Source organism: Vicugna pacos, chromosome 23 (genome assembly GCF_048564905.1).
Source record: "Vicugna pacos chromosome 23, VicPac4, whole genome shotgun sequence".
Lineage (NCBI taxonomy): Eukaryota > Metazoa > Chordata > Mammalia > Artiodactyla > Camelidae > Vicugna > Vicugna pacos.
The window spans coordinates 17,401,539-17,422,633 of record NC_133009.1 but is presented as its reverse complement, the minus strand read 5'-3'; the positions used below and the strand labels follow the sequence as shown (position 1 = coordinate 17,422,633).

Below are 21,095 nucleotides of genomic sequence, written 5' to 3'. Positions count from 1 at the left end.
GCAGGCTTTTCCCCCAAACTTTTGTTTCTTGGGATATAGTTTATGTACAAAACTATATGAGTTACAGGTGTACAACATAGTGATTCACAATTATTAAAGCCTATACTCCATTTATAGTTATTATAAGATATTGGCTATATTCCCTGTGTTGTACAATATAGCCTTGTAGCTTATTTACTTTATATGTAACGGTTTGTGCCCCTTAATCGCCTACCCCTAGCTTGCTCCTCCCTGCGTCCGTCTCCCCACTGGTAACCACTAGTTAGTTTTCTGTATCTGTGAGTGAGGCTTTTTTAAAAAAGAAAGCTTTACACAAATCATTTGATTTAATTTTCACAACTCTCTCAGGTTGGTATTATCCCTCTTTTATTGATGGGAAAAAAACTGAGCCTTTTAAAAGATAAAGTGACTTGTTCAAGGTCACAGGGCTAGCAAGTTGGCAAGTCAGGACTGGAATCTGGGTATAGACTCAGAGCTGGTGCTCCAAGTCTACCCCTTACCTGAAACAGGTTTAAATTCAGAAGTGACCTTTGAGAACACATGATGCTGAGAAGCAGTAAAAGTTATCCAGTTCTCAGGCTATTGTTTGCAATTTCTTTTACAGTTGAAAATTATGTACATTTAAGTTACTTTCAGAATTATACATAAATTTTAAAACTTCAATACTTGTAAAATGAATATATTTATGGAATCAAATTTAATCAAAAGGCAAATGGAAGTATCAGATGCAACCTTTGATAAGGCAAAAAGAAAGAAAATGCTGGAACCTCTAAAAGTTTTTCTGAGGGCACGCTGTACGGGATGCAGGCAGAGCTGTTACCTAGGTTGAGAGGGAACGAAAGGAGTATATCTCTGCCAAACTTTAGTAATCGGAACTTTCATCTTTGTATAGATTGCTGCACAGACCTTCATGCACAAAACTTAGAAGAAACAATGCTATCCTCTCCAGGTGCTCCTTGTGCGATATGGGAAACAACAGTGGCATAGATGTTAATGGAAAAACTTATAACCCTGAACAGGAAATAAGCATCACTTATTGGTTTGTGTTCATCCAGGATCAGAAATAGGTGCACAATTAATCAGCAGGGCTAGTCCATGTCCAATCGAGAAATTTTACTTACTAAGGTCATTATTGAATTTATCCATTAATTCATCAAACACCAAGCAGTCTTCAAAGCCCTAAAACAAGAAAAATGGGAAAAAATAAACTGGAAATAATAAAAGCTTCTTAGGAACTTTCATCGGTGGATATAATTCACAGGATGTTTCCCCTCAGTCAGCACAGGAGAGCTGAATAGTCATACTTGGCACTGAATTCTGATTATAAAAGACCATTGATTGCATGTTTGATGGTTTTGTCTTTGCTCAGTTGTTTCCTATATATGTAATTTAGAATTTAATGAAAATTTTAAATTACTTGTAATTTCGACAATTCTGTTGCTTCTTCAAGAAGCAAAAATAATTATATTGTTCTACTATGAACATTAGGATAATATTTAGACTATTTAGGGCTTTAGGGTTCACATTTAGAGCAATTTAATGACAGGATAAAACTCTCATATTAATTTACTTCCTATAAGCCAAGGTTAAAGCAAATTTCCAATATCAAGAAATCTGCAAAATTAGTAAGGTACAACATCTTGTCTGTTTCTTCATTTTATTTAACTCTATCCTTTGGAATAAAAAAGTGGAGGAAATAAAAGAATAATTTGGGATATTTTTCTTATTTGAGACTAACATTGTAATCTCTAGAAAAAATTACATTAAAAATTAAGTCTCAAATTGCTGATAACCAAGTCTCTAAATTTCAAGTTAGCAATACATTTTCTAACTGAACAAAGAATTATTTTGTGCTTTATGCTCTTTTTATACATTAAATTGATCAAGTAATCCAAGAATTGACTGTAGTTAGTGATCAATCTTGTTCAACAGCTGGTATGGTTGTTGAATTGATTGTTTTCTCAGAGATTATGTGGGGATAGTTTTAGACATGTTTTTTATTTAAGATTTTTTTGGTTGAGACTGACGCAGAAAAATTTCAGGAACTTACAGAAGAAGAACTTACTGCATTCATTCCTTGCCCATAAAAGGGCACTATGGCGTGAGCTGCATCTCCCATCAACACGCAGTGTGATTTAAAGTGAAAAGAAGAGCACTTGACGGTTATCATGGGCTGGGCGGGCAGCAGAAAGAAATCTTGTGCCAGGGCTTGTCTTCAGAGGAACAATAATCAAAGTGTTAAAGTGTTAAGTTAGGTATTAAATCTTGCATAACTCTTTCTAATATACTGACTTTGTTACCATAATATTTCAGTGAGAACTACACAGGAATGCCAGGAAGGAAACAGGAGAGGGAGAACCGAGGTTTCTTCTAGTCTCAAAATTCCATTGTTCTAACCACCTTCTTGATTTGCAACAGTATTAATCATATCCCCAAAGATCAAGTTTGGTTGAATCTGAATAACTTGGAATACGTCTGTGGTACATGTCATGAAAATTTCATTATCAAGCACATGGATCACACAATTGACAACTACCTTGGTATGGTGTAGGTTTCCTTGGAAAAAATCAAGATGTGTCGTACATTTGATTAATGTGCAACAAACCAAAATTAAATTAATGTGAATCTATATGCATTCGGAAATGGACAATTGTAATCAAGCTCGTGTTTGTCAAACATCTACAGAGGTTCCGTGGAAGCTATAGGTAGAGAAGTAGTACATACAGTAGAGGATCTTAAATCCAGTCGGTGAGGCAGGAAATAGCCACAGAACAAGTTCTGAAAGTACCTAAGGGCTAAATTTTGGTGTCCAGAGATTTCGCTTCAAAGTCAGAGAAGGGGAAACCAAGACAGACAACTGAATTGTTCTGCAGGAAAGGATGAGAACTGACACTTCTAAAAAGATCTGCTATGGTCTGGCAGTGGGCCAACACTTTTACATACTTAGCTCACTTAATTTTCAAAACTGCTCCTAAAGGTGGGTATCCTGATGTCCATTTTAACACTGAGAAAATCTGAGACTCAAGGAAGTCAGGGACAGAAGCAGTACTAAAATCTTGCTCTTTCTGTAGCATTGTACTGCCTCCACGAAGACATCACTGGAGGTAGAAAATGAGCCGCATTCCAGGAGGGAGGGACAGTGGGAGAGAGGCACTGAGTGAGACCAAATGATAGGGCCCTCAGGGGTGATGTGGACATGGGTCAGAGGAGCTGAGACTCATAAGCCCAACAGGTAATACAATTAGCTGTCAATCTGGGGTAACTTTATGTGCTCCTGTGCTGTATGATTCATAGGCATGATCTTCTTTACTCCTCACAATAATCCTTTGGGGCAGGAACTTATTATTATTGCCGTTTTACTGTGAGGGGCCCAAGACAGGAAAGCTTACATAGTTAGCAAGTCGTGAACCTGAGTCTTGGGGTTGCCAGCTATATCCGCCGTGACACAGATTTGTGTCCCCACCAGCGGAAGGCGGCACAGCCAGGCTATGTGGCATGCCAAACCCTGAGGGCCTGAGTGCCAGCATCAGGTACATAAAAGGCCCAGGGACACTTGTTACTTTTCTTTCTCAGGGGAACTGTCCTGGCCTGGGGCTTTCCAGAATTTCTGCGCACAGCACAAGATCCTCTTGGACTTTTTCTGTAATCTAGGCTTCCTGTCCAGGTCACCACTGCACGATGGGTCATGTTTAACAAAAACTGAAATAAGGTGCATTAACCTTTATTTGAATTTTGAATAACTCACACCAATGGGGCAAAAGGCACAACTGCACATCTTGGAACTTACTTTCCAATTAGAGGGATAGAATCCGGAAAGTACTTCTGGAAGAAATCCAGCACATCACTACTAGTTAGCAGTTTTTCAAACTCTTCAAAGGGCATGAACAAAGTACACGTGAAAGATTTGTTCTGTGAGAAGAGAAGGAACAGTGTGAGAGAGACGAGGGGTCCAGGCAATGCCGGCACTAAGGCAGACCCTAGGAGAAATGTCCAAGCAGACAGGAAAGGTCTCCTCGCTTTCTCCCCTCACCCCCAAGGAAAAGTTCTGCCAACCAGGGTGCTCCCCAGCTTCCTGGTTATTGGGAGAATTCCTGTACTGTAAATTCCAGAAATTTTCACCGAATAAACATTACACTCCTTAGATTATTAATAGGTTGGTTGGATCTCATTTCTCCTCTTTTCCCCCCCTTTATTGTTCCTTTTAAGACATTAAGACATCAAAGCATTGGACCCTAGGACTGTTAACAAGAGAAAGAAAAAAAAGAAAATAAAAGAACCACCAGAGAAATATAAATAGCTCAATCTGTCAGTATTATAAATAATATAGATATAATAACTATATATGTATATATATTATATATTTTAATAGAAAAAATCTCTAGGGTCTAATGGAAGAACAGAAATGCTCTTTCTTGATAATGTATAGTCCAGTGTCCTACAGACCTTAAAGGATGAAAATACTTCCCAATATATAACCTAAGTCTCTCTGGCTTAATTTGGGGGCCATTTCTTCCTGCACTATCTTGAGGGAGGTGACAGTCAGGTACCACCACACATAAACCCCCATTTGTCATTCATATCTGTTAAACCTCCTTTCCAAAGTAAATAATTGGAATTCCTTCAGATTTTTCCTCAGCAATTCCACAGTTTCAAAGGTATCATCACCGAAGAGACTAAACAATGAAAAAGTTGATTAGGTAGACGCATACTGAGTACAAAAGTAAGTAACAAAAAACATTAATTATATACACAAAATGTCAATTGATGAAAAAAACTTTATACCTACCATGTTAGGAAGTGCAATCATCATAAAGGTATCTCTAGGCCAGATATGCAGATAATTAGGTTCCATGGCAAACTGCAGGAAAAAAAGCATATGTAATTAGTGCATTAATGCAGCATATCTGTAAGACTGACTCTGTTTATGTTATACTTGTTTCCACAGTAATTTAAATCAGTACCATATGCATGGTGATATGCACATCCATTGCTACATAGAGCAGAAGGTGTCTTAGAAGAGACCGTGTTCGGTCTTTATAAACTCAACCTTGGGCGAGTTTTTGATGCCATGGATAATTCAAGCTTTGAGAACATGCTATAAGATGCTCTTTCTCTCTCTCCCCTCTTTATTTCCATGGACACACACACATACACATATGCACAAATATGTATATAAATATACATACATATTTAAATATACACACATAAACTATGTATGTGTGGGTGTGTGTATATATATGTAAATTTTTTACACTTTACTTTTTACTTTATTTGGGTACTTATTTGTATGAACGGAAAGATCCTAAGTTTAAATTTCATGAGCAAAACAAAATCTTACAAACAAGCCTCTTATCACTTGTTTACTGCAACATAAATAGTAGAGAGAAATGTGTTCTCTTTAGTGACCCCACTACAAGGCAGTAGTATCCTGAATAGGTATTAATTGCTTAGAAACATGAATTAACCCAAACACCCAATTAACCCAAACCATCCAGGTTCCCAGGGGTATTAACATACATAAGACTATGCAATAAATTTCCCAACTATTTCAAATTCCTGTTACTTTTTACAAATGTTTAGAGTTCACATACCACGTATATGTCTTACAGATTAAAAAGACAACAGAAAGCACAGAATAGTCTCCTAGCTAGCATTTTCACACTTTGTTATGGTTATTTGTGTCTTACGAGAAGAAACCGTTTCTTCCTGGCTTTTTTATCCCCAGAGCCCCAAAGAAAGCCCAGAACACAAAGAAATGAACAAGGGCATAACTCTTTGAGCCCAAAGATCTCACAAAGCAGTTGGTAGGCAAGATACAAGAAAAGCCAAATAAATTCTTTTGAAACAACAACTCAAGTGGTAGAGAGACAAAAAGATTGGCTGCCAAAGTAGAAGCTGGGCAGGTAAGACATTTGTGGGGCTGGAGCGGTTAAAGTAAGGGATTCGTAGATTAGAGGGGATGTGAAGGCCAGTGGCTTCCAGGCAGGGGTAAACTCGCTGAGCAGGGGGGAGGAGGCACAAAGGAGCACCCTGCCTCAGCGGGTAAAAAGGAGACCAGCCTGGATGAAGTGAACGTCCTTGCCTTTCCCTCTTGCTATCTTTTGACCACTGTTAGAATCTTTTAGAACTCCAAAAGATAAGAAAGCGAAGAAATGACAGCTGAAACCAATCTATCATTTGCAGCAACAGTAAAGGTTGAAACTGCTGACTAAAAATAGTCTGCAAGATAATATATACCTCCTGTCCTCACCATTGGCATGGACAATGGTCTGTCCATTGTTTTGAAATAGCAAATATGAGACCAAGAACACTTTGATATTCATATATATTTCATGACCCTGGAAAACAACTCTTTAAATTTTCAGCTTCTTTAATAACAGTCATTCTCTCAATATATACCCTCGTGCAACAGCAGTCCCAAGTTCAGGCTCGTCATAATCCCCATGGATCTTACTACAAGTCCCTCCAAACTGTAAGTCTCAGCAAAGACAATTTGCTTGCTGTGCAAAAGCAGCTTTAAGATGAGGCTCCCACATTAATTCCCCAAAGCACGCCCCTCATACTGTCACTCACCCCACCTCTCACCTCTACTCCAGCTGTCAGAGATGGAGTCAAAGTGTCTGTTACGTTAAAAAAGAAAGAAAAAGAGAGAAAGGGAGGAAGGAGAGAAGGAAGAAAGGAGTCAGAGAGGAAGAGGGAAGAAAGGGAGAGAAAGTTTCACAGAATTGTTTTGGGGCCATGTCAAAATATTCCCATATCTGAGTCACATTGCGATGTCAAAACAGCATTTCTTAAGAGAATGGAGACTTTCGATAAACCACTAAACATTGCTATTAAATAGGAACACCTAGGAAATAAATGGCTGTCTTAAATCCACTTTAGGAGGCATGAGGCCACTCAAGTCTGGGACAGTTTTTCAACAGAATCCTGTTACCCTATAATCCAGAATGATCAGATCCTGGGCCATGAGACTGTGACACACTTGAAAACCATAAAATATCATTGAAGAATTAGTAAATACACTTTTGACCAGGAGGAAGAAAGATAATGAAATGTTAAAATATGGATTTGACCGGCTGATAGGATACCACTATCCCAAAGTGACTAGCTATTTTATAGAGTCTGAATTTCAAACAGGATAGATTAAATTGGGATGTTTAAAAATGGATGCTTTATATGCAAAGCAAATATTTAACTAATGCTCTTTACTTTTTATTACTTTCAAGCCAAGATCCTTATTGCTTCTTTTGGCATTTAAAATTTCCTTGACAAGTTACCACATTTATTTGCGTATGACAATACACAATGTACATACTGCATATTTGTCTCCGGCCACATAGTTTAAGAACTATTTTTATTTAATCATGAGCCTAGTAACTCTGGATTGTCAGTATACATAGTTGATTCCCAACCCATTTTTTTTCTCTCAAGAGATAATACCAAAATGATACTATTGTGTGAGACCAGTCCCTCGTGTGTTTCCAACAGGGTAGTTGTAATTCCTCTCCTTTCTTCCCTGTTCAAGAAAGCCGATCAAAAGGGAAGGGAGTCAGAGTGATATGATTAAAGGGACACTTGTACACTCAACTTATTATTAACTATAAAGTACTTGTGGCGGACCCTAAAGCTGATCAGGACACGCTGCTGAGAACAGCTGCCCTAGGACGTGCTCTACACTAATGCGGTGGGGGGAGGGCTAGGGGAAAGGACTTACATCCCCATCCTTGGGTGGAATAGTCAGCTCCATGTACCCATGAGGAATGTACTGCTGGCTGTAATCAAAGCGGGGTTTCTTCATGAGTTGAGTTCTGACAGTTGAATAGGCTCCATCACATCCTACAATGAGGTCACAGCTGACATCTTTGGGAACTTTGTCAGATCTGAAAAATAAACCATCCAAAAAAAAAAAGTCTAGTGGTGAAAATGATGAGGTACCTCTACTTGGGCAGAAGTAGAAGACCGTGGAAGCATGACTAAGAGTTGAGTTCCCTGCATGAAGAACCTTGAAGAGAAGAACAAGTGTTTCAAACAGAGGGAAAGCATAAACATCGGCAGGGATGTGACCAGGGTCTTCTAGGAACATCACATTTTCCTTAAACAGAGGGGATCAGTAGATGAGCTTCAGAAAAGAATACAACTGGAGAGGAAGGAGAAGAGCATTTTGAATGTTAAGACAAAGGTTTCAATACATTATTCTGGCAAAGGGGAGGAAACCATTTTTTTCCACTGGGGTGATGATGTATGAAGAGTGGTGAGTTAAGACAACGTACTTGGCAGTGAACACCCTGCAGTGGAGGCAGAATGCAGAAGGGAGAGGAAATGGGGACCAGGTGCTGTAGTAGCCTACAGATGTAGGGATGACAGCTCATGGACTGTGGTGCCCAGGAGGAAGGCAGACATAGGCTCTGAGGTGAACAGGAAGCATGAAAGATTGGGGAGTGCTGACAGGTCTACTGGGAGAAAATAGGGGAAAGGGTACATCAGGAAGGATTTTAATTACTGGAGTAATGGCACTAGGGAAGTCAGGAGTGGGACATGCTTGGAGATCAGAGTTTTAAAAGTGTTTGTGATTTACTGCAAGAAGTACTTATGAAGGTGTTTAATGGGAAGTTAATATAGATTAGGATTGAAATAAGGATTGAGAATGAAGATACAGGCCTGGCCTGGAGAGGTTAATCATAGAAATGTGAATTTACAAGTGGTTGTTGAACGAACTGTGAATCCATGACATATCCCAAGAGTGGGACATGGGGCTTGGAACCTTAGAGGAAATGGAGTCAGCCAAGGGGAGGCAGACAAATAATATTCAGAAAAAGGAGAAAAGAAGCAGGGCAGAGGAGGGTCATCTTTTTCAAGAGAGTAGAGTGAAGCAGAGTGTGGCTGCCAGTGCGAAATACTGCAGGAAGGTGAGTGAGCAGGAGCCTCAGGAGGAATCCCTGGCAGTAGTGCTCAGAAGGCATCTAAGTCCTATTTCAATAGAAAATTACTTGATTCTAGAAAGTATTTGAATTTTCCTGTTAGTACTTATGTAACTCTTTCAAAAGAGCCAAAGAACAAAGTTTACAGGTACAATTCTGCACTCCAACCCTTCACCCCTGAAGTCAAAAGGCTGACTGCTCATTACCCAAGCACTGTGATCATTCCTTCCTCAGGATTGCATTTCAACAGCCTGTGGCCAAAGTGCACCTTTGCATTGGGGTATTTCTCAACAGCTGAGGAAACAAAGAAAACAAACAGACGTGAAATTCCAATTCTTATTTCACTTAATCAAACAGAAATAGCAATCATTTTCTGAGAACAGAAATACTCTTAGTGATGTAAAAATAAATTAGTTAAAATGTAATTTGACAACTGTTTGGCAAATGTTCCAGGATTGTAAAAGAGATGAATAAAAACCAACTATCCTCATCTCAAAAAAAAAAAAAAAATCTAACTAATTCTATTATGCAAATTCTTCTAAGACTGTAATTGTTGGCACCCTGGGAAAGAAGCAGTCATCACATATTATAAAAAGTTGCCCCCAATTTAAGGCCTAATTTACAATTGAAAATATTCAGTCAAACTTCCTTCTTCATACTATTTCTGAATGTGTATCTCTTTTTAGGAAGTCCTCTAGACTTCTGTTTCAGTTTGTCATAAATACAGATTATTTATACTAATTCTTTTTGTAATCAAACACTGGAACAGTTAGGGCAAAAAAATGAGTAATAAGATTTGAAACTTCTCAAATAATAGAATAAAATTATTTTAGTGCGTTTTTTTTTGCCTGCTAATGATCTGTAGTGAATTTCATTTTTTGAATTATTATCTTCTTATCACATAGTAAGATACGACTTTTGTTCCATTAATTCTCGTGAACAAGAGCTCTGTAATTAGGGGCTAGTTACTGTTCTAAAAGCTACAAATCTTAATGCAGGTGTTAGAGCTGGAATAAACCTCAGAGACGATTTATTTCAAAACTCTTCATCTTATAAATGGAGTAACCAAGATCCTGGAGAGAAAGGTAAGATGCCTGGGACCACACAAAGGAAAAAATTTAGGAAAACTAAGCCAGAGGTCTGACTTCCAATTCAACATTCCTCTCTGTACTTATCTCTCCTTTTTACCTTGGGTTTGTCTTTTTTTCTTCTGTTTTGCTTGAGTTTGACTTGTGGTTTGAAGACTTTAAGATTCTTGGACATGGGATTGGAAGCTTTAGAATATTGAAATCTGAGAGACCCTAAGCCAAAGACTCATCTATGTTTAAGAAACCTTTTGGCAAATAACTTTGGAGAAATTAGAGTTTACCCGAACAATTAAGGGTGTCTTTTACAAACACAAAATGGGTTTGTAGAATTGACTTCTTTTGTAATTTAATTTAATTTAATTTAAATTTTAAATTAAATGTATAATAATACAGCTCAAGAGTTTTCCATGGAGAACTAGTCCTGTGATACCTCCCTAAAATAACTGATCTGTGGTCAAAGCCATTAGAGAAACGCTCACACTCTGACTTGCCTGGCTGTGTGTCCTGGTCCTCAACCACATGTGACTTTTGAGCACTTGAAATGTGGCTGGTCTGAATTGAGATGTGATGCACCCCACTGGGTTTCGACAACTTCTTATCCAAAAAAAGAATAAAATGTCTCATGAGTATACTTCTTACATTGACTACACATTGAAAATGATAATATTTTGGCTATATTAGGGTAAATATACTATTAACATTAATTTCACCTATTTCTCTTTAGGTTCTCTACTGTGGTTAATATAAAATTTTAAGTTATACATGTGACTGGCATCCGAAGTCACATCTTGGACAGCATTGCTCTAGAAAATCCACCCTGCAGGCTAGTGGAATAAAGGCCCTGAGAAGTATTGTAAGAAAAGACTTTTAAAACAAATTTGATGCAGAGTTTATCAGACTTACTTACCACATAACCTTTTTCTTTTTGTTTTGCTTAACAATTATTAACATTCCACAGACTAGCGAACCATGAGACAACCCCACGTGAAAAGCTGATGCCGGTAAATGATTTAGTACAGTCCTTTTAAAGGGGAGGCTGTTCTGTCAGAAGGAAGAGGCAATTATCTGTGTAATGGGTGGCTCACAAGTTTGATGCCATTAAAGGAACAGAAGCTGTGTAAAAGAACTTTATATGCCCAACAAAGCTTAGAGATCCAGAGAGTCAGCATTCATTTGATTAACATATTTCTGTCATTTATGAAATCGCATGCTGTGCAGTGTATTCCCAATGAAAAACAGGGGGCGTCCGAGACTGGATCTCCACCGTGTCCTAGCTCCTTATTATCAGTAGGTGTTTCACAGGTAACACTGGAGGCAGTGGCTATAACAGGTAAAAGCATGGACTTTGAAATGAACAGACTCAAGTTCAAATCCAGATTCTACTACTTATTAACAGTAGAATACCACTAATTCTACCACTTACTAACATCAGTATGCTGCTATGTCATTCACTGTGGAGCTCTCTAAGCTTCCTTTACCATCCATAAAGTTGAGGTGAAAATAATTCCCACCCGACAGAGCTGTTTGGAGAGTTACACAAATCAACACATATGAAGCACTTAACATAGTGTCTGGTGCATCGATGAACGTTACTATTTTTATCTTAAGTTCAGAGGATGCGCTTAAGAAATTGTCTTAGGTCGACTATGCAACTTTGTAAAAAAGCTGTTTTGTAGTTTCTTAAGCTCAACACAAATATACCGAGCAACCTAGGCCACCCCCACCTAGCTACTCATCCAAAAGTCAGTCTTACAAATACAAGTAAAGAAATGGAATTAAGAGTACTAGGCCTTATTTCTTAAGTACCTGGTGAATTAACTAGAGTGAACTTCCCTATCACTCCTCCTCCCAATTCAATTCAATTCAGTTCAATTCAACAGACATACTGCAAACACTTTCTGGGTAGGGGATTGAGGGCAAACACAGATATACCACTGGAACTTCTGCTCTCCAAAACTCAGAGGCTGCTAGACTGTATTAAGAGGGATTAATTGATTTAAAAGATAATAGAAATACTAGTGGCATGCTTTGCATGGGATAAATCTGTTTAGTACAAATGCTGAAGAAGAGAAAAAAAACTATGACCAAGGACTACATAGGATGTGATTGGATTGATTATCCAAGCTACAAATGTAATTTGCAATCCAGAAGCTTTTCAATTAATAGGCATGTCTTTTTAGTTACACACATAAGAGTTTTCAGGGTTATATTTTACACCTTCCTCTTTCTCAGCCTTCGATACCCTGCATCTATTTTGTTGCCTAAAAATATCTTGAATATACACCTCCCCCTACAAACCACTTTGCTACAGATTTGTCCAGGGCCTTGTTTTTGCACAAAGGGATTATCATAATACTCTAAAAACTGCAGCCCTCTATCAGCCTTCGCACTATTGCTTTCATCTTTCTGAAATGCACGTCTAACTGTGTCACTTTGCAAATTACTGTATCTGTACATCTGTTGTTCCACTGGACCATGAGTTCTTCATCAGAGAGTGAGCACTCATTCAATCTAGTGCATAGGAGACAACAGGAATTCAATACACACTGAACAAATGCTTTTTATTTAAGTTTTTTTTTTCTTTGCAAGGTGGAGGAGGTAGTTAGGTTTATAAATTTATTTTTAATGGCAGTATTGGGGATTGAACCCAGGACTCATGCAGGCTAGGCATGTGCTGTACCACTGAGCTATACCCTCCGCTTGATTTTTATTTAGATCATTGATAAGGTGAAAAAGAGACAGTAGATGATGTATCACCACTACTTTTAAAGAAAGACTTTGCATTGTACATAGTCTTGTTTTAGTAACCCATAAAGAGCAATAGTAAAGAAATTTCAGTATATCATGTGACAAGTTTAGTCTCATGTGCTTAACTGAAAATGACAACTGGTGAATAAAACATTGGACTTACCAGTCAGTAGATCCTTGTTTAGATTTTCTCTGCTTATGGAAAGAATATACTGCAAGAAAAATATAGTAGATACTGTTCGTTTCTGGAGGGTGAACAAATGTACTTCTATGTTATTCACTCAGCAATAGGAAATTTTATTATTTAGCAGAAGGTTGAAAGCTTAGTTTTATAACCATTTAGATAAGTAACCTTTTTTCTGTAAATACTTTAATCAAATACATGTAATACAATATTCAAGTTTAAACTTAGGCTTTTTCACACATGTAAATGAAGTTCAAACACTCCCTCACACCATACACAAAATTATACTCAAAATGGCTTAAAGACTTAAAATATAAGACAAGACACTATAAACCCCCTAGAAGAAAACATAGGCAAAAATAAATCTGACATAAATCTTAGCAAAGTTCTCCTAGGGCAGTCCACCCAGGCAATAGAAATAAAAGCAAAAATAAACAAATGGGACCTAATTAAACTTGTAAGCTTTTTCACAGCAAAACAAACCATAAGCAAAACAAAAAGACAACCTACAGAATGGGAGAAAATATTTATAAATAATGCAACTGACAAGGGCTTAATTTCCAGAATATACAAACAGCTCATACAACTTAATAACAAAAAGCAGACAACCTAATCCAAAAATGGGTAGAAGACTTAAGCAATTCTCCAATGAAGATATACAGATGGTTAATAGGCACATGAAAAAATGCTCAATATTGCTAATTATCAGAGAAATGCAAATCAAAACTACAATAAGATATCACCTCACACCAGTCAGAATGGCTAATCTTTAAAAATCCACAAACAATAAATGCTGGAGAGGGTGTGGAGAAAAGGGACCCCTCTTACGCTGTTGGTGGGAATGCAGTTTGGTGTAGCCACTATGGAAAACAGTATGGAGATTCCTTAAAAAACTGAAAATAGATTTACCATATGTCCAGCAATACCACTCCTGGGCATGTATCTGGAGAAAACTATTTTGAAAGGATACATGCACCCCAATTTTCATAGCAGCCCTATCTACATTAGCCAGAACATGGAAACAACCTAAATGTCCATCGACAGATGACTGGATAGAGAAGACATGGTATATATACAATGGAATATTACTCGGCTGTAAAAAGAATATAATAATGCCATTTGCAGCAACATGGATGGACCTAGAGATCATCATTCTAAGTGAAGTCGGACAGAAGGAGAAAGAAAAATACCATACGATATTACTTATAAGTGTAATCTAAAAAAAAAAGATGCAAATGAACTTATTTACAAGAAAAAAACAGACTCACAGACATAGAAAATGAATTTATGTTTACCGGGGGGGGGGGGAAGGGAGTGGAAAGGAATAAATTGGAAGATTGAGATTTGCAGGTGCTGACTACTATACATAAAAGACATAAACAATACGTTCATAGCACAGGGAACTATGTTCAATGTTTTATGGTAACTTATAATGAAAATGAAAAGAATATGAAAAGGAATATACGTATGTATATGTGTGACTGAAGCATTATGCTGTATATCAGAAATTGACACAATATTGTAAACTGACTATACTTCAACTAAAAAATAAATAGCTCTGAAATTTTTTAAAAAATTAAATTAAGCTTAGGTTTTTTTCAAAGTTTGACACTATAAAACCCAAACTTCTTTCTGATAGCAAAAATATTATTTTCACTAAGATAGTTTTGTTTTAACAATAAAACATAAATCTCATTATGTTTGTTATAGGTCTCCAAATAGAGTTGTTTAAAAACTTCAGAAATGACACATCACTAGAATAAATGTGCTATTTCCCAAAGAAACTACTTGGAGAGGCTTCATTCAATGTGAAAGGCTGTGTGTGTGTGTGTGTGTGTGTGTGTTTGAGATGGGGCAAGGATTGGCAAGAGTAGGATGGACCCTGGCTGGGATGTGTGTTGGTTGTTTCTGACTTCATAGGGCCGACTGTTCCATGGGGCACAGTCAGAATGATGCATAGGGCCTAGGATACTTTTAGGGGTTCATGAAAATGTTTTAATCTTAGTTTATTTTAAAATCAGAAGAAAAAATAAATATGAATATATATAGGAATGAATCCAGTCTAGATTATATTAACCTTTCTATCAATGCACTCATATAATCTAATTCTTAATTTTTATTGTCTTATAGAGAAAGTGTCCCACAAAGGCCGAAGGGCCTACCTAGTGCCCATGAAATTCATAATGCAGCCTTGCAATTCAGGGCAAGTCTACTGCTTTAAAATTTTAAAGCATACAGTTTTCCAAATTATGGGACATTACATTTAACACAAATATGCTAACATTCATCTTCACCTCATTCAATAGAGATATTAAAATTAACAGCTAACTCTATGCCTGGTGTAAAAATAACTTGGTCACGCTACAGAGGCAATGACTGAGGAAGAGCTTCCTGTGTCTTTATTAAAAACTAAAATTAACAGGGACCTTTTAATTCTCTGCCTTGTGGTTCTCCTTTCCAGTCTCCTGTGCCATTAATCATTGCATTTCAATAGAAACCACACTTGTTATTCAAAGTATATTAGGAAACATTCAAATTATGAAGCCTTTACATGGGGAAAATATTCTTTCCCTATTAGTTATCAGTCTTGGTTGAGATAATCTGGGAACTGATCACCTGGGAACCAACCAACCAACACTGGTCCTGCAGGAAGACCAGGGAGAGTCCCCGTCTAACCACCCCCCCCACGTCTCTGGGCAGTATTGTAACTATAACCAAAAGTTTGAGTCACTCACATCAAACTCACTTCTCCAATACATATTCTAAAAGGCTTATCTTACAAAGAGTAAGTAAGAATAAGAACAAACAAGTCAAGAGCTATAAAATGGCCCTTGAAACAAACAAACAAACAAACAAACAAAAAACACTAAGAAAAAACCCAAAGGAAGTGGCATAATCCCCTCTGGAGGTTTGCTGGAGAACAGTGCAGTGCTGACTTTTTCAAATGTGCTCGAAAATGCAATGTTTACATTCTAGGTCCTGAAAGCCTCCAAATGAGTCTGTTTTCTAGTAAGGGGGCCATTTCTACATTCTGGGTCTAGGAGGTTAGGAATAAGAAGTGAGGAACTCTGACCTGCTCTGTATATTACAGAATATTTTGATATTTGGTAATTTGAGAGGGAAATGGGCGAAACCAGCAAGTCAGTTACCACAAGGGAGAAAGGGCAGATAGAGGAGGGAGGCTCAGAGAAGGGGGTACAGAAAGGGTTTCAGAGGTCACATTGTACACAGTAGGGATTTATAAATTGTTTGTTGTGCCCTGTACAATGACCCCCAGGTCTCCAGCATGTTCATGTGTACTTTGAGTGTGTGTGTGTGTATAAATTAGTGAAAAGGGTGAGTTTCTCGTGTGGACCACATGCTACATAGCCAATCCTAGAGGAGGAGTGGGCTTGAGCAAGAGGCAACAGAGGCCAGTACAAGGTAGGCTCCCTGAGGATTTGAAGAAACCCTGGGGTCATACGGATGGCTTTGCATCGCCACAGGCTGTGGAATTGGCCAATTCAAAGCAATTTTATATAGTTCTTACAAGACAAAGAGGCCCCCATGTTCACCTCCAATATAAAAATAGTGATAGTAAGAGGGGTGGCTATAAATTTAGCATTACTCAGTTCTTAAAGATTAAAACATGGCAGGATTTATGGGGAAGGGTAGTTCCTCCTTCTGTAATGAAGGTTCCAAAATGAGGACTCCCACCAACTCTTTCACCTTCTTGGGGAGTCACTGGCAATGAAACTGCATCTCTCTCTCTCTGTCTCTATGTCTCGCTCTCTGTCTCTCTCTCTCATTCTCTCGCCATAATAGTAAGGAAGTTAATTTTAGCCTCGGGTCCAAGTCACTCTTCTCATCTAGATTTCCTGTTATTTTAAACCACATCTTACGCTTTGGTCTATTCACACTTTGCTGGCTCAACCTCTGGGGATGGGATGGGTGTGTTGAGCTGAGTTTCCTCAGCTCAATGCATGTTAATCCAAGAGAAAGGTGGGCTGACTGTTATGAGTCCCTCTCATTTTGGCGAAAAGAAATAGTGTAAACTAAGCAGTATCGCCCACACTCCTGTGACTGCGAGGGGCGCCTCCACCGTGCTCGCTGGCCACTGTCTGCAAGGAAACCTGCCTTGCTTCTCCCTTGATGTGGTCCTCACGTAATCATGCAGCCTGTTTCTTCATCTGTAAAGCAAGGTGGTCGGAGTCAGCGCATCTAAAGTGGCTGATCACCGTAAGATTCTGTTATTCGAAAGCACATTTGCAAGTTTTCTCATCCAGTGCACCCTTGGCACTTAAACATTTACATTTTTTTTAAAACTTTGGTCTCACCCAACTTCCCTCTACAGGAGGACTGTCGTTTGATTGGGACAATGTGATTTTGCTACCAGTTTAAGATTTAAACAAAATGTCTGTTTCAAGTCTCACATTCTCTTCTCTGAAAACAAAAGGTTTCCTCCTTTTCTGAATCATACAGCTCAGTGCTCCTGCCATCACTCAGTTGAGTTCTTTTATCAATGAACTTGATTACTGTCTGTCCTCCCCAGGTGGCAGGCTCCTCTCCTGTTCCTCAGCAACTAGCACGGGGCATGGTGCACAGGAGGATGATCACTGTTTACAGAAAGCATACATTTAGTTGGTGTAGCTATTTGATTTGCATGTGTAAATCTTCCTTGCCTGTTAAGAAGAGGTGATCTTTCCTATAGCACCAAGCTTTATTTGGGGCCAATTAAACAGGACATATTAATTATCTGAAGATGTTTATCTGACAATAGATAATCAGTGGGATTTTCCCTTCCTTCCCCTGAGAGGATCATGTCCCTAGGTTTTCACCTTACTGAAATAAGCAGGTTATTATTTCTAAGAAGTCACTAAATGGAAAAATTTAATCCTTCCCCACCACGGCTCCTTTCCTCACTCAGTTGTTGGAATGTTTTACTTTTCAGCCACTTTTGACACACACACACACAATAACAAATTTACCATCTTAACCATTAAAATACACAGTTTGGCAGCATTAAGTACACGCACGTTTTTGTGCTACGATCAGCACCATCCACCACAGGACACTTCATCTTAGAAAACTGAAACTCCATCCCCATTAAATAATAGCCCCCCATTCCCCTTCTCCAGGCCCTGGCACCCACCATTCTACTTTCTGTTTCTATGAGTTTAACTCTTCTAGATACCTCCTATAAGTGGAATTATACAGTACGTGTAATTTTGTGACTGGTTTATTTAACTTATAAAGTCTTCATGGTTTATCCATGTTGCAGCATGTGTCAGAAGTTCCTTCTTTTTAAAGGCTGAATAGTATTCCATTTTATGCTGTATAGAAAACCTACACTTCTCCTGTGTGTCTCTCTTGTACTCTCATACTATTACCACACTCACAACACTTCGGACACCAGATACAGAGGAGTTTTCCTCAAACCACGTAATTCTCTGCAGCACCAGCTGGATGTCCTATAATTGAACTCTGTTCTGACACTACCAGCTTGGAGATGGCAACAGATTCACAGCTTAGGATCTCAGCCCCACAAGACCGTCCCCTCCCTTTAGATGCTGATTGCAAATGCAGTTCATTACCTGTGCTTCTGACTAATCCGCTGTAAAGCAGAAGTTCCCAGGATCACCTCTTCAGGCTCAATCAATTTGCTAGAGTGGCTCACGGAACTCAGGAAAACAGTTTACTTATGTTTGCCAGTTTATTATAAAAGAATATGATAAAGGATACAGGTGAACATCCAGATGGAAGAGATGCATAGGATAAGGTATATATTTGCCATCTCTAGGTGTGTCATTTTCCCAGTAACGCCATGTGTTCACAAACCTGGAAGCTCTCTGGACCCATACTTTTGGGATTTTTTATGGAGGCTTTATCACATAGTCATCATGGATAATTATCTCCATTTCCAGCCCCTCTCCCCTCTCTGGAGAACGTGGGATGAGTCTGAAAGTTCCAAGCTTCTAATCATGGTTTGGTCTTTCTGGTGACCAGAGTTACCTCATTAGAGCAAAAGATACTTCTATCACCCAGCAAATTGCAAGAGATTTAGGAACAGAGTCAAAGAACAACTATTTGAACAAAAGATGCTCCTAGTATTCTTATCACTTAGGGGAGTACAAGGGTTTTAGGAGGCCTGTGTCAGGAACCAGGGCAGAGACCGATACCTTCTATTATCTCACCTGTTTATACCACATTTTGTTTATTTATCCATCCAGTGATGAAAATTTTGGTTGCTTTCACCTTTTAACTATCAAGAATAGTGCTGTTATGAGCATGGATGTTCAAATATCTCTTCCAGACCCTGCTTTCAGTTCTTTTGGATCTATACCCAGCGGTGGAATTCTGGATCACTTGGTAGGTCTATTTTTAATTTTTGAGGAACCATCACACTGTTTTCCATGGTGGCTGCACCAATTTAAATTCCCACCAACAGTGTACAAGGTTCTTACTTCTCCATATCCTCACCAACACTTACTTTCTCTTTCTGTTTTTGTTTTCTGATAGTAGCTATCCTATTGGGTGTGAAGTACTTCAGCTTCTTAAATCCTCACACAATCCACAAAGACCTTATTCCCATGAGCATATGTACTTTATTTCTGGCTACCCAAAGTGTGGTCCACAGACCAGCAGCATGGACACCACGTAGGTCTATTTGGATTGCAGAAACTCAGCTTCCACCCCAGCCCTACAGAATCAGACATTTTAACAAGATCCCAGGTTGAGTCTGAGAACTGCTAGTCTACCTGCAGTTGGAGCTCTGCAGAGGGTCAGAGACTCCAAAGAATATGAACCTCACTTGGGTTCTGCAAAATGAGGCATTGCTGGATAAAGCAAGTTGGGTTTCTTCTGTGGTTGACAGATGTCTAGTACATTCATTCTCTCTCAAAGAAACAAACCTAGAAAGTGTAATCAGATAAAAGTACATACTTTGCCCAACTCTATACGTTACTATTTAAGAGACAAGAAGAAAAACACAAAGCAGGATAATGGATATTCTTTCCTAAACTCTGTATCATCATCTGGCCTCTGTTGTTTTAGAAATTATACAACACTGAAAGCATTTCTGGTTCATTCTATAAGTTCTATTATAATAAATTTGGGGCCAGAGAGTCAGGAAAAGGCAACAGCATCATAAGACATAAGTTTACATAGAGTTGTTCTTGCATAGTATGCTTAACAATAAATCCATGGTAATCTCTGCCTAATTGAAAGGAGATGGGAGGGAAAGGGCATCCCAGGCCAGTACGACCAAAGCGTAGAGGCAAAAAACCAGCTTAATAGTGATAAAAATAATATCTATTATTGAACATTTATGAGGAACTGGGCCCTTTCTAAGCACCTCCTATGAATTAACTAGTACATGTTCTTGAATTCCAGAAGGCAAGTGATGCCAAAGATAAGGCTAGAGAAGAAAGGAAGGGCCAACAAGCAAGTAGCAAGCTTCCAACATTAGACTCAGCTATTACCACTTTACAAAAAAGCCCCTCCAGGTAAACCTACCTGGGACTTTGTCCCATAGGGAATTGCAGACTTTTTTCCTGAAAGAGAGTGAATCATTCTTGCTCTCATGGGGACACCTTGGGATACAATCTGAAATAAAACCAGAAATATCGATTTCAATCTCCACAACATGGTGTCATGCAAATAAGACAGAGATTGATTTTGAAATGTGATTTTTCAAATATTGTCCAAATATCAAAACATAATGGAGCCATGGGAGTGCAGTATGGTGGAAACTTAATGAAAACCATTTTCCTGCAAATTTTAGTTTTTAGTTTTTTTTTTTTTTAAACTTTAAGATTTGGGAATTGACTTAAAGTTTATATGGTCTAAATCAAATATTACAATTGAGGAAAATGGTTCATTGTCAGAGAGATAAGTGATTTTTCTCATGACCTCAAAAGAAAGTAATGCAAGAGGGATTCCTGAAACCCAGCGCAGAGTGTTTTCCTACACATGCCTCAGAAAACTATGGAGATGCAAACGGAACTTGTATTGACTTACACTATCATTTCAAAAACACATTGTCAGCAAAAGCACTATCAAGAAAAATACGTTATTTCTGTTCACATTTCTAAGATACATGAACGTGAGACGTTTGGCCACATTGAATCCGTATAAGAAAAACCCACAACAGGCCCACAGTCTTTACCCAATCACTTA

The 21,095-nt window shown here is 38.3% G+C and overlaps 1 protein-coding gene across 1 annotated transcript in view; it reads right to left on the bottom strand.

The window, feature by feature from the left end:
- The window catches only part of KMO (kynurenine 3-monooxygenase), a 40,794-nt gene that overhangs the window by 4,311 nt on the left and 15,388 nt on the right, over window positions 1–21,095 (bottom strand). The window contains exons 4-11 of the mRNA XM_015234783.3: window positions 20,433–20,522; window positions 12,918–12,966; window positions 9,125–9,212; window positions 7,715–7,880; window positions 4,787–4,858; window positions 3,788–3,909; window positions 2,066–2,213; window positions 1,122–1,179 (exon numbers count right to left, since the gene is read on the bottom strand). Coding sequence (XP_015090269.1) covers window positions 1,122–1,179; window positions 2,066–2,213; window positions 3,788–3,909; window positions 4,787–4,858; window positions 7,715–7,880; window positions 9,125–9,212; window positions 12,918–12,966; window positions 20,433–20,522 — 793 coding nt within the window. The remainder of the gene's footprint in view (window positions 1–1,121; window positions 1,180–2,065; window positions 2,214–3,787; window positions 3,910–4,786; window positions 4,859–7,714; window positions 7,881–9,124; window positions 9,213–12,917; window positions 12,967–20,432; window positions 20,523–21,095) is intronic.